An 18,509-nucleotide genomic window follows, 5' to 3' on the forward strand; every position below is an offset into this window, starting at 1 on the left:
TGGAAACAAATAACCTTAGATTTACGAGAACTTGTCGTCCACGCACTGCCGATCTGTCCTAGGCAGTGCTTCACATGGCTTGCAATGCATTTCACATTTAACTTCCTGAGGAGAAGAAATGATCAGGAGATATTTGCAAAATGTGTCTCTCTCTTCTAGATCAGGACAGAGCAAGGTAGACTTGCTTTGACAATGTTAGAAAGAAGATCTTGCACAACTTACTTGGTTTGCTTTCTTACTGCTCTCCTGTTTGCCTTTTAAGTAAAACTGAGGCACATGAGCAGTCACTAACCTCTAACTGATGTAATTTTTCTATGTTTATCTCAGAATCAGATCAGAATCAAGCCCAGTGTGAGGTCACACATACCATGGTATGTGTAATTTGGTATGATTAGAATGTGTTACATTATAGCTCTTGGCAGGCACAGACACATGTGACCAACATAAGAATTTGACTCATAACAACACTCTGGTTGCTTTCAATTTGAAAAGAAACCAATCAGTGTTATGAGTCAAATTACACAGCATGGGAAAATTCCAAAGAACTTTCCCACGCTGTGTAAAATGACACAGAGCACTCTGATTTCAAGCTAACCAATCAGAGTGCTGTGACAGGTAAATGTAGAGACTTACCTGTCAGTCTCTTCATTAACCTGTCAGAACACTCTGATTGGTTGGCTTAAACCAACCAATCAGAGCACTCTGAGCCTAATTGCAAGGCTTGGGAAGGCTTTATAAGCCTTTCCCTGCCCTGTGGAGCTCATTCTGCACCTAGTCCTTCATGGGTGAAGGATTATTTTTTACCGTCTTTTTTAATTTAAACAGTTGCGACGTGTATTATGTATTTTTAGTTTTTTGGGGGCTGAAGAAAGAAAAGAAGAAATCAAATGGTAAGTATGACATTTTATTTCACAGGGTTAGTTTATTGCCCCCTCCCCTTATTATTATTAGGGTGAGGGGGGTAGGTAGTGTATTTTTATTGGGGAGGAGTGACTAGGGGCTTGGGGCCCCTAGTTACTTTATTATTTATTATGCCCCCACCCGCCGGTCATGGAGGGGACCTGCGGGGGACATTAGGTCCCCCCCCCCATTATTTATTTAGGGATCCCACCCACCGCTCATGGGTGGGGACCGGGAGAACATTATCTTTCCCCATTTATATTATTAGCCCCGACCCGCGGGTAACGGGTGGAGGTGCGGGGGGGCACCTCCACCCATTTTAGTTATTTGTGTTCCCCACCATGGGGGAATAGGTCAACCTGTGCCAGCCCTCACCCCCCCTTATTACAATAGCTGCCCAGTCACTAGTATTTTTAAATGACAGTGAGCAGGCTGCTCGCTGTCATCTAAAGCTGGATAAAAATCTGTCTTGTATAGAAGTGTAAAGAGTATGTGTAAAAAGTATCTATTTAGATCAGTAGCACAGCCTTATTGTGTTACTGATCTAAATAGCTACTTTTTCATATTGCAACATTATTATAGTTTTTGCTATAACTTTTGGTTACACATACTCTTACCGTAGCTCTCTATCGTTTCTATATAAGATACTGATTTTTAGATTCAGTTTTAAATGACAGCTTGTTGTTTAGGCGACATGCCCCGACTGCATGGGGAACCTGGCACAGGTAGAGCATGCGGCATGATTTAACCTGTGCCAGTTCCCCCCTTATTGCACTAGTGACTGGGCAGCAATAGCAATAGCTGACCAGTCACTAGTAGTTTTAAATTTGTTTATGCAACATGCCCCTAGTCGAGGCATGCCGCGAGTAGGGGCATGCGGAAGGATTTAACCTCCCTTTTGTCAATATGGGGTCATAGTGATTCCATTCCATTTGCCTAGTTCTAGTTCCTCTTACCACATTTTTTTTTTTCTTTTAAATCACCTATGCCTTTATCAAGGATTATTTTGATCAGTACAGATTATCCTAGATGTGTTATACATTTGTGGGAATTTCCCAAATACTCAGCCAACATTTAAACACGTTGGGGTGCTAGTGTAGGTAATTGCTAACTAATGAGGATTCTTGTGTGTACCGGTTTCCTGAAACATATGTCTACATGATGCAGATTAGTGTTTATTTAATGCTGATATGTCTATGATGTTATTTCCTGATTCTTCTCAAGTTGTAGTTCGTAGTACCAACTGGAGGATTAACTGTTACTATTATCAGAGTCTCTTTATTTCAAATGTCTTCCTTTAATTAAAGGACCAGTAAAGTCACCCAGACCACTTCATCTCAATAAAGTGGTCTGGGTGCAATGGTACTTCAGTTTCAACCCCGCAGTGTAAAATCTTGCAAATTGTAGACATTGCAATGTTTCCATTGCACGGACAAATTCACCTCTACGGGCTGTCTACCTGACAGCCACCAGAGGCACTTTCTCTGCAGTGACTGAGTAAAAATCCGTCACATGACGCAAAAGCTCATAGGAAAGCATTATATATCATCTTGCCGCACAACCTTATCAGTTGCCCAATGCTCCTCTATAAAGGACATTAAAATTAATTATTCCAGGAGGAGTCCATGTTTTATTTAATCATTTTTAATGGAAGAAGGGGAGTAAAACCTATATATAACCAGGGGCAAAGGCACTATATCATTAGGAATAGAGGTTTGTATTCCTGACACTATATTGTCCCTTTAACAATACCTGGCTCGTAATTAGTGTTTTTGTCCTTGGATTGCATTGTGACTGCACAAAGCACCTGATTCTAGAACATGTATTCCAAGCACAGCACGGCATTGTAACCATTTAGTGGGTGATTTACCTGCAGCTCTATTAAGTGTTCTCAGATTCTTAGTTTCCTAACCACATTAAATATCCCTTTAAATTGGTGTTGAACATAAAGTATCAGTACAAGCTTTTAAAACAAGCAAGTGTTGTTTTGGTTTTGTTTTTTTTTTTGTGTTTTTTTTTTTTGTTTTTTTACTGGGGCAGAAGAGCTCAGGGAACACTCCTGATGACAAGTGGTATCGAGGGATTGCGGTTTAAATTTGGAGATTGTCAGCAGAAGGGTACACTTCGGCTGCTCTACTTTTAAAAACCATCCAATTTCGACTAATACAATTGGACATTACTTTTCTACCATATATGCAGTCTTGAGAATGTGCTACTTTGAAATTAAAATATTCCATCTTGCCTTTTGCAGAAATACCTCTGTATTTTATAAAGGTCAGAACGACCTTCTCTGTGAATTTTGATCAACAATGGCTTACAATGGTATCAGTAGGTAACAAGTTAGGTGACATTTATCAGCACTAACTTTCAGATAAGTTTTTCTTTGCATTTATACTGCATAGGAATAATATTTTTTTCACTATTTAAGTACTGACGATGCAGATCTGGCGCTTGAAAGATTACGTTTTAAATGCCAAATCAGATTTTACTTTTATAAATAGTAAGTAAAATTCATAAATCCAGGATGTGAATAATTTTAATCGTTTATATCTCTGTTCATCCAAATGTGGGGCTTCATGTTAATATTTTGATTTCACATGAATGCCCTTCACATATAAGAAAAAAAAATCTTCTCAACAATGTTATTTTATTGTATTGTAAAAGGTGATCATCCAAGCTGTTAGCTTGATACAATTCAGTTCCAAAATGACGTTTTTTTTTTTTTTGCATAACGGTATGGTCCAGTATTTGGAGGAGTTCAGGAAAAAAGTGCATTGTTTCCAATTACAATATGATAACAATTTAATGGTTTACTACAACCTAAAAACAATGTTCTTTTATTGTATTGTAAAATGTGATCATCCAAGCTCTTGTCAGCTTGATACAATCCAGTTCCAAAATGTTGTTTTTTTGCATAATGGTATGGTCCAGTATTTGGGTGGAGTTCAGGAAAAATAGTGCCTTGTTTCCAATTACAACATAACAATTTAATGTTTTACTACCACCTTAAAACAATGTTTCTATAAAACACTTTTTTTTTTAGTTACCCTTTTTTTGCCCTGCCCAGTCCAAATGTAAAAAAAATACAAATTTAAAATAAAGCTAAAACTTAACTCTGTTCCAGCTTCTCAACTATTCTGCCTCCCACAATATCATTGAGGAGGCATCACCTCCTCCAATATGATCCAATCCAATGCTCCCCATGGAGGATCATACACATACAAGCTTCTGCATGCTTTTCTAAGGGTTTCCATGTCATGTAACCGAGTTTTACTCGGTCAGTGCAGCAGAAGCGCCCACTAGAGTTGGATTTAACCATGCAATATAAATATTTCAGTTTCTTGAAAAAAAACAGGACCACTGCACCCAGACCACTTCATTGAGATGAATTGGTCTGGGTGACTGTAGTGTCCCTCTAATTATCTTTTACATATTTTATACATCGACTTCAGCTGAAGAGCCCCTTTGAATAAAAACTACTTTGTGTCTGAATTCAACAATTAAATCCAGTTCATTTCTAATTTAAGAGAACAAAAACACAACAAATATGCAAACAAGTTACCTTTACTAGATTACTGTGAGTTCATTTTACTAATCCCCTTTTTATACTGGTGATTCTGAGCATTTAATTTCACCTTTTGCACATATTGTATACCGATTGACAAATCCTTTTCATCCGTAAGAAAAAGTAGCATACATTGGCACATGGCAAAATAGTTTTCATGGCGTTTGTATCCTTGGGGTTTGTCCATTTAACAAATATTGATAAGTTGTTTGCCTGTTTAACAAATATTGATAAGTTGGACTTAATTACGGTTCTTGATTTTAGGTATTCTTAGACATTTGTCCATACTCATGGCAAGCCCTTTGCGACTTTGCATATTGGCTTTTGTGAGGGCTAACTCCAATCTTTAATTAGACTCGGTACAACAATAATTAGCATTTCTGTGAAAAGCTCTGGATCTTTACATGAACAGATCAAATTCCTGATGGTGTTAGTGTTTTTTTTTTTGGTTTTTTTTAAAGAATACACGGTATTTGCTCTTTCTATGTCTATTATACGGTAGAGTTTTTTTTATATATATATATATATACATATATATATTATAGTAAATAACGAAAGCTAAATGGCTAGTGTTGTGCACGGATGCAGAACGTTATTTACCTATTTTAGTTTTGTTATTTGAGATTAAAAAACATTTTAATACCGATCATTTGGAAAAGAACATCAATAAACCGGGTGATATTTTTCACGAAAAGTCGTCGTTTTCCAAAGCACCTTTTTGCAACACTAGGGTTCATAAACAAAGGGATTTAACTCCTAAATGGCAGAGGATTGAGCAGTGAGGCTGCAGGGGCATGTTCTATACACCAAAACTGCTTCATTAAGGTAAAGTTGTTCAGGTGACTATAGTGTCCCTTTAATTGTGTAGTTTTAGTTCTAAAAAATAAGTCTAAATGATGCACAGTAAACGTAAAAAGATGAGTAATACTGCTTAGATGTTATCTGCTTACTGTAGGGAAGTATCAACAAACAAATTCAAGGGGAGCTATGCCAGTCAAAATTTGAAACCGCCAAAGATTTACTGTTGGATTACCTGCCAAATCTGCATCATTTTTTAGGCATTTTTCTTCACCAAGGTGACAATGCTTGTGTCATTTACACCCCATCTACAGCGTTGAAGATGGCAATCAATCCAGCATAGGAGTAGAAGTAGAATTTAAGAGGCTTGTTGCAGAGATGGTCTGGGAATTAGGCCTAAGGAGGAGTAGAGATAAACGGTTATTTCAAGGAATTAACAGCTAAGAGTGGCAAGCATGGGGGAGGAGTGGGAGGGCACAAGAAACATTTGTGATATACAGTTTAGAATTTTGCAAATCAAAACCTAACAGCCAGATTATGAATTACTACATGTAACTGCAAGTACAAAATATTACATTACTACACTACAGATCACAATGATAACATTATTATAATAAAGTAATAATCTAGTGGCAAAGGTGAAAGAAATCCGGTGCAGCATCTCCTGAATTTCAACTATACCTTAAAGTTGTAGTGTTGAATTGAAGAGGCTTTTTGCACAGATGGTTTGAGAATTGGGCCTTAAAGTTGTATAAAACCTTGTAATGGTTGGGTATAATATTTATCTACTCTGGTTTATGACAGATGTATGAACCGAAGTGTCATACCAATCTGGGAGGGCCTTATTGCTTAAAAGTAGGGTATCTTCAAACCTATCATGCTTGTCCAATATTCACATTCAATGTATCTGAGGAGTATTTATTGACAAGTATCTTTTCGATACGTAGGTGAAGTATTTATATTTATAAATCTAGGTTTCATCTTCCCAATCACCTCTTTACTAGGTCACTCTTGGCTCCCTGACCAGAAGCTCATGTATGTAGATACTATGTGGCATATAATGTAAATGCATATTTAATCTTTAACCTTGACATTATACACACAAATGCAGATCAGACATTAATTTTCTGCATGTACGTTTTTTTAATCAGACAAGAATATTTATATTCTTAAAATAACAGATTTTTCACAAATGTTTAAAATCACAAAATCCAGAAACGAGGTACGACAAGAGAGAAAAGGTTAGAAATAGCAGACATGATCTAATTAACACCAAAGTCAGGGATTGATTAGACGTGTTCAGAAAGGAATTAGCAGATGAGCCTGTGTTAATTGGGAAAAAATGTTTATGAAATGTAGGCATCCATACACAAATGTCAAGATGTTTAGTGATTGGAGGGTGAGTGAGAGCCAAAATAGCAAGATTTAGATGTTTTCTGCCTCACACCCTCATTAAAATCTAAATGCAGACGTCTGGGACAAAGACTTTAAAAAGCCATTGTTTACTTTTTGTTTCTGTAAATTGTAAATGTAATTTGTTGTTTTTTTGTCAGCTTCCCAGTGAAATGCAGAGTTTGACACTTGTTCTTTTCAATGTTGTTTCTCTCTTTTTCAGGCAACTGGGAGCTCAAATGTTTTATAAAAATATCTGATTATTTACTGTGCCCTCTTAAGATATAAAACAATGCTGAAAGTCATTATTTTCTCTCATCTCAACAATTCCTTTAAACAGCCATGTTAATATAGTAAATTAGGCTTTTGCACAGTGAAAATAAATTTGGTTCTGTGAAATTGAATCGTAAAAAAAAAATTAAAATAAATTTGTTCAGGTGGTCCAAAATTCATCAATGTGGCATTTCAGAGTTAAAGAATTCACAAGACCCATGGATCGACCAAAATTCATACAAATTCTTTAGTCTGTAGTAAATATATGAAATAACATATTTTTATAAGATGTCTTTGTCTTCATTAAGTCCAGCCCACACTAAGGTGTGGTAATAAATGTTTCTGTCCCGCCTCTATCTGCATTTAAGAATTGGACTCAATCCTAGACTTGCCATCAAGTAGTAAAAAATGTCCCAATACAGGACCTTCTGTCATTAACACCAGTGATGAATGAATTATGCGTGATTTCTGCACCCCTCAAAATTAAGCATATTCGATTACTAACCGTACTCGTATGTCTATTTGACTGTTCCCTGACTGACACTCCAGGTGGTGATCCTGCTTGTTCTAATCATCTTTACCTTCCGCTGTGAGTGCCAAGTCTTGGCCCAGTTAGTCTGAGAGATTACAGGTGAAGCTGGCTGTCAAATTGAATCTTCCATGGACACTCTCCAAACTACCCGTTTACCAAAGTTCCATAACAAGACACATTTGTCCTGTCAGTCATTCTTAAGCTTTAACATGCCTGTTAAAAAAGATCACCATTTCAAATGAGTATATACATAAAAAATGTATATCCTTAATAAGTTTTGTCCGAACAATGAAACATTAAAATAATAATTCATGTTTATAAGTATTCATTATTTGCTTTCGTGGTGAGTGACAAGTCACAGCCCAATCAGTCCAAAGGGCTATGAATGAAGATGGCCAGTAAATTAAATACGTCACTGACATTTACCATTCTACTATTTCACCAAGGTTCCATATAACCAGACCCCACTACAGGTTTGTTTCGACAGACTTTCTCTGAAGCTTCAAGCTGCTATGAAAATTCACCAAAGTAGAATCCATGCAGAGCGTGAGGACGTCCAACGTCAGTTGACCAAAAGTCACCAAGCGACCTGGAAGTCACTCTAGTGTCTGTCTAGTAGTAGTGGAGTTAACCTTGGCAGTTTTTAATAAACTGCAATAATTACCACTGCAGAGTTAAGGGACCTTGGACACTGCATCCAGACCATTTATAGTATCCATTTAAACAGTGGCATATATAAATTCATATGGTGGAAGAGAGGAGGTATGTTCTGAAAATACTGGTATTTAAATAAAGTGTCCCTTTTACTGTAGGGAATTAAATACTGAAATCAGGTCTTGCAACACCATGTACTTTGTTCACTCACTTTTAACGACATATTAAATACCATTGTGTTAAATTAAAAGTTAATTTATTAAAGCAATAATATATGTTAAATCTGCAGGATGATTATGAAGCAATTTCCTTCTCAAATTACATTTTTAATGGTTTATTCTTAATTGTTATTTGGAAAAACCCATAATTTCCGGTAGCATTTCTATCTGCTATCTAAATTGTCCACATGGAGTAAAATGCCGGTGGAGTAACATTCAAGGTTTAACCTAGCATGTTTTATAGTACTTGTTGTTGCCCATATACAGATTCATTCCACTTCCGTAAGGCAATCTTCTTTATATTTCCAATGGACTTGGGTGGATTTTTTGAGCAAGGAATATTGCACATAACATATTGATCGCCTTCACAATTACTTCTCAACATGTGATTGTCGTAATTCATCATGGTTTTATCACTTTATTGAAAGCGGCCTTCACATCTTATTTAAATCATTTCAATATTTATTACGCTTTTATATCCATCCTGCCATCTTTATGGTGGTACAAATCAGTGTGCAAGATGCTCTGAAGTGGGCATGATCTCACAATGCATAGTAGAAAGTCCTCTTCATACACTGACTAGGACTTTTTTACATATTTGCCTGTCTTAATGTAAATGGCTTGTGCAGACACATATCTATTGTTCATTGTGAGGAGTGAGGTACCTGCTTTGTACTATATTGATGTTGCATTCTTGGGCTTCTTTCATATCAAATGCTTTCTTTCTGTTGGGTGATATCATTTTTCCCGATATACCCCATTTCTTTGGAGTTCACATCAACGTTGGCTCTCCTCCCCACATAATTTCCAAACATTTCCTCAATACTCATCTATTTAGAATCTTTGAAATAACTGCACTAAACTTAGAACTTAGAAATAGCTATAGAAAAAAGAATACATTGATATTTCTCTTGTTTACGTGTTTCTTACCTAGCTAACAAACTTGTCTTTTTAGAAGGTTACACATTTCAAAATACACAAAACCAATAACAATTGGCAGTTGTTGCAGGTTTTAGGAAGATGTGATTGTGATAAACGGCCTTTTGTCACTGGGTTTTTATGTGACCAACTGCCCTTTGCCCCTGGCTTTTGGAGAGGCCTGCTTGCCAGCCTCTTGCCTTGTGACTATGGCCCCTGGGAAGTATTGCCATTTAAAAAGTCTGTTTGGGCTTATTGGATTTTGGGACACTTTTTCTGCCCCTTTGAATCCTTGGCAAGGTGTGCCTCTTCCCCTCCCCTGTTTCCTGTCCCATTGTTCTCCAGCAAAGCGTTGTCCCAAGGACACTGCCAGACCAGTTGGAACTGGCTGCTTTGTCCCTCCTCGGTCTCTCATCAGCCCTTGCTAAACTTTAACCCCATGGCGATTTGACTGTGTTCGTGGTATCTGAGCGCTGTTCAGCTATAGTGAGTGCTCCAAATGTGGGGGTTCAGTTCTATAGAATATTAGTTATGTATGTTAATGTGTTTTGTTGCAGTTGTGACTTATGATTGTGATATTTTCTGTACCTGGAGATAATTGAGTTTACTACAGTTACTTAAGCCAATTATCTCCAGGACAGAGGAGAAAATTGACCGGCTGCACAGCCTAAATCTGTGGAACTGTTTTGGGCATGAAAGCAATGCTTGCAGTCGGTCAAATAGGACTTCCATCTATCTTTTGAACCACTGGACCAAATTGTATGATTTTTGAATATGTTTGTATACTGATTATGCTGGTTCAGAATATGTAACTTTTATGGAAATTGCATGTATGGTTTGGAAGTCATGAATATTGTATGAAACTGTGTATTTTACTGCCTGGGATAATTAAGTTAACCCATTGTGTACAGTAATTATATCACAGACAGAGGGGAGGGTTTGTGTGTCCTAACTGGGAGTGTCTGACTGTATTATTATGTGTTTGATTGGCTGTTCTACAAAACCATGTGGGTGGTAACTGTGTGTAAAAACTTGCATAAAAGAAAGCCCTTTGGTGCTGATTAAACAGATCATCTTGTACCTACATGAAGGTTCGGCTCATGTTTGGTGGATTGGAGAACTACACTCTGGGGATTGCTCTTATCACTATACTCCCAAGGGTATAATCACTAAGCTCTGCTAAGAGCTTGTTCCTGTTCCTGCTCTCTGGAATTCAGAGAGGTCGACCTACTGGAAGCTGGACCCTGGTCTTGGGTCCATAGTGGGTGGAGACGGCGAGACCCCAACCAAGCTGCAGCGGTTCGTGGGGTCTACAGTGATTATGGTGTCAGGTGGAGTGCTTGGAGTCCTCGGAAAGCACTAGTAGCATCAGTCAGCGGAAGGTACCCGGTCAGGGTGCCAGCGGTTCCGTTACAGTGATGTTTTCTGGTTGGCTTTTCCCATTTGCTGATCTCCTACCAAAAAGCTGGACAACCTGCCATGTTGTAAATGGAATATTGAGTACAATTGTGGAGCTGTTGAGCAAAGAATTAGTGAAGTGGTTTGCAAGATAAGTGGCTTCAAGCCAGATAGAATACATATATGGAACTATATTTGCCCGGCTACACCCCCTTTAATATTATTTACCTGTAATTTATAGATAACCCAATTTCCATGAAATGTTAAGCTTTCAAGAAGGAATTTCAGAACACAGTGTGTTTTGGTTTTATGTTTTAAATAAAATTATTATTCTGCTCTTTACTTAATCTAGCACTGCATAATGTTGTGGATCTTTATGGTGACATTGTTAATTATTCAACAGAGCAGGCTATAACTCTTTGTCTCCACTTTGTTATAATGAATTCTAATTGTACTGTACATGTCTCCTATTGTATGTGTAACAATGCATTTGTATATGCTATCCAGGACATAAAAGAAAATTAGAAATCTCAATTAATTCCTCCTAGTAAAATATTTTATGAAGAAAGATAATTAATTTGACCATATATACCTTATTTGTCATTTTCGCTTTTGTCAGCTGGGGCATACAGAGACTCTTATATTGGTGAATTCAGTCGCTTCGCATTTGCACCTACCTGCGATCTGTTGCCCTCCTGTGTATTATTTGTAAATTCAAACACTGCTGGATGTTTCTCTGTATCGATAATTGGGCGTTCACACTTCACAGGCACTTTAGAAGTCAAGCGGAATTGTGCAGGAAATGTGAAGAATGCAATAAATCAATTTTATTTGGATCCATTCGGTTTCTTAATCTCATTGATCCAATTAGTTTAAGTAGCTGGCAATCTGAATTGGTATTAATCTTTTCTTACGTTTGGAAGGAAGCCAAAAAGGAGAATCAACTCCTAAATTAGTATGCTTTTTCCAGCTTCCAAATTATGATAACCCATGTGATTAAATTGCTAGGTAGATTAGCGTAATGCATTTGTTTTCATAAAAAATAAATAAATAAAAAATAGCATTGTAGTAAAATAAAAAAAAACTGTTCACATCCTTGTTTTCAGAGTTATAGTGCTCTCTGGTTCTTATTCCAGAATTTGGTAGATTTGAAAATTCTATGATGACCGTTGACAAGCACAGTGCCTGTCATGAAAAGAGTTAATGGCCATTTTAATCATAATCATGTCTTTTAATAAATCAAGAAAAAAAAATATCTTGGAAAAACTTCTCAATAAAAATACAATAATAAAAACATGCTATTCAACTATCACCGATTCTGCTGGCCAATAAAGCGAAATTCTGAGACAATCCAAACATGTACAAATCGTTTAATTTGTTTAAGCAATTTATAGATGGTCTTTATAATTAAGAATTGATGCAGTGGTAATGTTACTTAGCATCCTTTTAGAATCTGTGCATCTCTGTGTGTGTGTGTGTGTGTGTGTGTGTATATATATATATATAGAGAGAGAGAGAGATATTCTGTATAAATAATGTATGTGCGTGTGTGTGTATAAACAGTAAGATCATAAGTGATATTTGCCTTTTTTTTTTTTTTCCGGGAACATATTTGCCGTTTATCAGATGAAGTGGGTACCCTTGCTTTGAATTCTAATATTTTCTGCTCAGTAGCTCGCTGGAAATCAAAACAGCTGGGAAATAAACTCCCATAGTTGAGAGATTGTGTTATTATCTCAGATGAGTGTCATTTTGTCATTCTCGTACTGACCTTGCACAGAATAGAATTTAATCAAGGAGAAGTAGGTCTGCAAGGTCAATGACCTAGCTGGTGCTATTACTGATAAATTATTTTCTGCATCACAATATATTGGGCGAGTGGAATTAGATTCCACATAAGAACCAGGCGGAAAATGAAAACCCTTTGCCTGCTTGGCTGTGCAATGCAATCCGAAACATTCCGGTGTGCTTTCAGAGCGTATTATTGATATACACATTGATATTCATATACAGAGTTATTCACGAAAGTGAGAACTTATAGTGAATTTCAAATTCAGATTAAAACATTCTTCAAGTCCACTGTGCTACTGGTTCGGCTTATTCTACCTAAAAATGGAAATTTACTTTGAATGCTCACTTTACTGAATAATCCTGATAATGTTACTTTGATTTTATTAGGGCAATCCATTTTAGTTGTTAAACTACAAACGATGCATTAGTTTTCTATGTTATAACTTTGGTATAGCTGGTGAGGTTCTTCAGTGATTAGTGCGCCAACAGTATCCCCAGTATAAGTCAATTCTTAGGCGCCATGACTTGATTCTAAACAGGGTTAAGTGTACCTTTCAGCAAAAGAGTAATTAATAAAATAAGCACTCCTGATATGGAGAATAACATATATTATGTGTGTGTGTGTTTGTGTGTGTGTGTGTGTGTATGTATGTATATATATATATATATATATATATATATATACGGTGACTCACTATAGCATAGAAAACCTAGCATCTTGTTATTTCTCCTTCTATTCACTTCTTTCAATTTCTAGCTATTTAATGTGCAATTTTTAAATGCTCTATGCATGTCCATCTATGAACTTGTACCTCCATACCTCATACCCACTTATCTCTTGCTATACCCCTTACCTCTCCATTCCTTCACTATCATAACCTAAAACCCATTAGCCACCTTGTTTACCGCTTTTCAAAAACCCAACCATTTGCAAAATACTTCTTTGACCATCTATTAATCATCCCCTTTCCCATTCTAAGCCAACCTCCTTTCCAGTCTAATTTATCAGACCCTCCTTCCACTACCATTTTTACCTAGCGCCTACAGTGCATCCACCAATTTGGTGTCTACTTGTCCTTACCCAATTATAACATCAAAATTCAGATTATTCAGTTGTCCAGTAGTAATATAACTTTGGATTCTGGTGCATTCTGTGAGAATTCATATACTTACCTTGGCGGTCTGCCGATCAGCTGTTTCCCTGATCCAGCGGACTGCCGCCTCTCTGCCTCCTTTGCACTCCAACAGCCTCCTTGACGCGAGCCGTTGTGCACACGCCCCTACTAATCCAAGCCGGCATCATGATGTCAGTGGGGCCAAACACCAACGATCCCAATCATATAAGAGCTCACTTGGCCCAAAACACAGAACCGTGTTGTGGTTCCTAGGTTTCTAGTGTCCCAAGAGTGCGTTATAATTATGTAATTTGTATTGACTCCGCTTATTCCTGACTATTTTCCTATTATTTATTATTTTAATTTTATTATTTATTTTATTATTATTTCCTATTATTTCTGTTTTCTGTCTCCCTTGACCAGGCTTTGGCTATTGTTATTATGTTTTTCTGGCTCCCTTTGACCTTGGCTTCTTCTGACGTTACTTTATTATATTCTGTTTTATCCGGCCATTCTGAGGACCAGTATAGGTATTTTCTCTGTCTCTATTCTGGTGGGTTTGTATTCTGCGTGTTGGGTCATTTATCTTGCACATCCCATGTGCTCATGGAGGCTGCATCATTACTATGGTTAAAGCATATCAGATAAGAATGCTATATAAGAAATATTAAATAACTGAGATTGTGTGCCCTGTAATTGTAATTGTCAAATCCTACCAGGCTTTGAACTGTTGGCTTGGTGGCTCAGTTTTCTGCTATACAGTTATATATTGAAGTAGCTACATGGTATAGGAAGGGTCACTGTACTCTAGCCAACTCTCATTGGTCTTAAAGTCTCTTAGACATATGGCAGATTTATCCTGGTCAGGATGGCCAACTACACTATGTACATATACATATACCCTATATAGATACAAGGCTGGTACATGCCATCTCCATGCCTCCCAACCATTCCGATTTTGGGAAGACAGTTCTGATTTTTTTTAATCCTGTCCCACTGTCCTGACTTTGTTCTCTAAATTTGGGACACCAGGGATTGTCCACAAAAAGGCTACTATAGGCTCATCATTAGAAGCAGTTGCCCTGCACTGAAACGATATTCTTTGCCATGGTCCACCCTCAGTGGTTTGGCAGGCGGCCTGGTGCGCATTCATGCCAGACTGACCTCCCATTAATATATTTTTAGTAGTGTGTGTGGAACTGCTCTCACTCCCATAAATCTGAGCCAGGGTGCTTGCTGAACCGGAATCAAACACCAGATCTCCCAAAATGTATCAAATAATGGTCCAGGCACTCCTTGGTTCAAGACAGGTACTTTATTAAGAACCACAACAGCGACGTTTCGACCTCAAAAGGTCTTTGTCAAGCTTGACAAATACCTTTTGGGGTCGAAACGCTCCCATTAATATAGGCGGATCTGCTGCCTTTCCAGATGGGTCTGTCCCTTGGCGCATAGCCAGTTATGTGACTGAATCACAGGCCATCCCTCTTTACCCCCCACTACCACTGACGCTCCATTTTTCGGGGGGTATGCATCTCTCTCCCTACTCTGTCACTTTTTTTTCATAAGCCAGTATAAGCCATGCCTGTACATAATTTACTGAAACATGGCCTATGCAGAATTAATAAACTATTCTCCGAGAGCATGTGGAGAGGTCCCACTGACTTGTATTTGTTATAATTAAATAAAAGTCAGACATACGGTGCAAACAGAACGCTGTGCACTAAAAATAAAGAAATAAATGTTAGGGATTACAAAAAAATGCTTAAGCAATGATTAAACCGCATTTTTAAGTGTATTTGGCAGTGGGATTTCCTTTTAAATTAACACTGTTAAGAAAAAAAAAAAATAGTTCCCATTTTTTGCCATTAAGTATAAATAATTATGTCTACTTCAGGTTTTTTTTTGCCTCTTTTGTTTTTTTTCCCAAGAAAAAAAAAATATGAGACCATCTGGATGCCTGTAGCTGAACGAAAATATATCCCACAATTAATCAAAACCATTTTCAACTCAGAAAAAAATCTTTCCAATTTTCAATAGAGGCTTTTTTTTTCTCTCCTAGTCTCATTTGTATCTCAAACTGAAAGATTGTTGGAAACACAGATGGCGATTCTCTATCTTCTATTTTAATATTTTCAATGAGCTCTTTCATTTGTTCTGCTGGAAATGAGATGACAAACTGTATGTTTTTGTTTCCTAATTTTAATAAGTCAAATGCTTTCTTTCCTTCAGGGGACTTCTTGCAAGCAGCTTCACTTCAACGCATTATAAGGAAGATGGCTCTGCCGTGATCACTACGCATAATTATACGGTAAGGCTTGCAACATAAAAAAGGCAGTGCCGACATTATGTAAGCCACAACAGCAAAAGGGTTAAAATGATCTTCTATATACCAAGGTCTCCACTGTATGTATCATTTTGTTAATGGAGGAACTACTTATGCAACAGAAGGTCTGTATCCTACGCCGATAACCTATGTGTGGTCCCATGTCTGTTAAAGGAGCACTCTTTGCCCACATGGTAAATTATTTTTTTTTCAACGAGAGCCTGGCCCCCACTGGAGGTATGGCTAAGGCAGAGGTGAAACACTTCCTTGTAGCCATACTATTTCATACCAGCAGCCTGTGCTGCGATAGGCTGCAAGTGGTCTGATGACACTCTCTGCCAATCACGATCACCCATCGCTTAACCACCCTGTCGCTTGGTTACTATCCCCCATGCTGCCCTTACTATTGAGGTTTTATACCCCACCTCCTCTAGATTGTACGCTATTTTGAGTAGGGTCCTCGTCAAACTATTTTCCTGTAACATTTTGTAATTGTCTTATTTATTGCAAAATATTCCCCTATAATAATGTAAAGATCTGCAGAATAAGTTGGTGCTGTATAAATGCCAATATTAATAATACATTTTGCACATGCTAATGCTTCAATATTAATCCAAGCAGCAAAGTGAGTAAGGACTGCAGGGGACCCATGTTTAGCATTAAAATCTTAAATATGCTTTTAACACAGAATAGCAGGAGCATCAGCAGACTTTAGACACTATAACCACTTCAATGCGTTAAAGCAGTTGCAGTGTCCCTTTAAATAAATATATATATATATATTTATATTGTTGTCTGGCATAAAGCCATTTCTACGAGTTTAAGTGTTGCTCTATTGAGGAACAGCCTTGTAAATTCAGGGTGTCTGGTCAAATGTCCTGCACTTATTAATATAACAAATTGGTTAAAAACAGTCCATAGCTCAATGCTCGGTGCATGAAAGAATAACTCGTTAAAGCTAATGTGGCGCTTCTAACAAAAATGTAAGCTACATTTGTAGCCCCTTGGCCAAAAAGTTGATTGTGGTTCAATAAAAGTCAAGGATGCTAGATGTTGCAAATAAACATCATCCTTAAAGCCAGTGGTAGCCACTCACACCTGTTTATAATGGATCGGACAAGTGGATTTATCTTGAACGACCTCCTCAAAGCCAAAACAGAAACACAGTATTTTTAAGATCAGTCAGTCAGGATTTGGTTTTTTTTTTTAAAATAGAGCCTCACAGCTAAATGCACCATGTCTTTGGAAGCGTTGCTTCATGTTGATGTGTAGCATGCAAATTAATTCAGCATAAAATGCTTGTCTGCAAGAATCATGCATTCTAAAGCGTGAATTACATCATCAGCTATACCCTACGGATTATTTTTATGTTTTATGTTTCTAACGTCCTGGGACAGAGCAGTCTAGCCAAATCCTTCAGGCAAAGAACAGCTGGAAGAGACCAAAACATGGAGCAAATGCGGCAAATATATGTTCTTACAAAAACGAAAAGGACTTCTAAGGTCAGACGATGTGAACAGCATATGTTATGACTCTTAATATTTGCTCAGCAGAGAAACTATGCTTCTCTTGTACTTAAATGTAAGTATTTGTATTTTATTTTTTTTATCGCAATTCCAAACAGAAAAAAGGACCATATTTCCAACCGTTACAATTCCCCTTCCCCAAATTTTTTTTTATTTTATTTTTCATTTGCTTTCATGACTCCGTTATCCAAACAGTGGATATTTAATCTCTTCGGTAACATCTGATTGTGATGAGCGTCAGACATTTGTGGGAATTGCAAGCAGATATTTGTATTGTTTTATTAAGCATACTTTGCTCTCCTGAAGCCACAGGGGTGTGTGACTAACTGTCTTGTTTAGGATTTTCTATAAACATTGACCCCTTTTTTTTTTTTTTTTTTTTTCTTTTTTTTTTGCTGATTGCATTATTATTTTATGGTTGTAAAAATATGAGGATATAAAAACTAGAGATGCACACACCAGGTCAAGCTTTAAAGGCAGGAGTCTTGGGACAACAACGAAAGTAAAATAACTGTATAAAATTATGGAAATTAGTGATCGATATATTGAATTTCTTTGAATGCGGTTTACTGGTAAAGAATCCTAAAGAGAAACCATGGTTAAAAATATGTATCATTATTTTTATTTAACCCCTTAAGGACCAAACTTCTGGAATAAAAGGGAATCATGACATGTCACACATGTCATGTGTCCTTAAGGGGTTAAAGTGCTATAAAAATGCATTTGAGAGGATAAAAAGATATTTGCGATCAAAGACTCCTAAAACTGCTCAGTTTAGACCGGTTGCCCCATACAGAACTTGGGTAAAATTAACACATCCATGGGGGAATTTAAAACTCATCATTTGCTTTATCTGAACCAGGGCAGATGTATGGTTGTAGCATTCTTTAAAAAAAATCACTGCAGTTATAGAGCTCCCAACCATCCCGATTTTGGCAGGACAGTCCCGAATTTAGAGTCCTATCTCGACTCTTTTCCCTAAATCCCACTTTTGGCATAATTTTAGGTCAAAATATAGCTATAGTGAAAAATAAATTACTACTCTGCTAGTTATTGACCTAGAGATTTGAAATTCCTTGTCAGTTCACCACAAGTCAGTTAAG

General features: G+C 37.2%; 1 protein-coding gene across 2 annotated transcripts in view; it reads left to right on the plus strand.

Annotated features, from left to right (window-relative positions):
- ADAM12 (ADAM metallopeptidase domain 12) overlaps positions 1–18,509 on the plus strand; it is a 532,069-nt gene that overhangs the window by 254,005 nt on the left and 259,555 nt on the right. For both annotated transcript variants that reach the window (XM_063434720.1, XM_063434721.1), the window contains exon 4: positions 15,787–15,865. In XM_063434720.1, coding sequence (XP_063290790.1) covers positions 15,787–15,865 — 79 coding nt within the window. The remainder of the gene's footprint in view (positions 1–15,786; positions 15,866–18,509) is intronic.

The sequence above is a fragment of the Pelobates fuscus genome, chromosome 10, assembly GCF_036172605.1.
Source record: "Pelobates fuscus isolate aPelFus1 chromosome 10, aPelFus1.pri, whole genome shotgun sequence".
Lineage (NCBI taxonomy): Eukaryota > Metazoa > Chordata > Amphibia > Anura > Pelobatidae > Pelobates > Pelobates fuscus.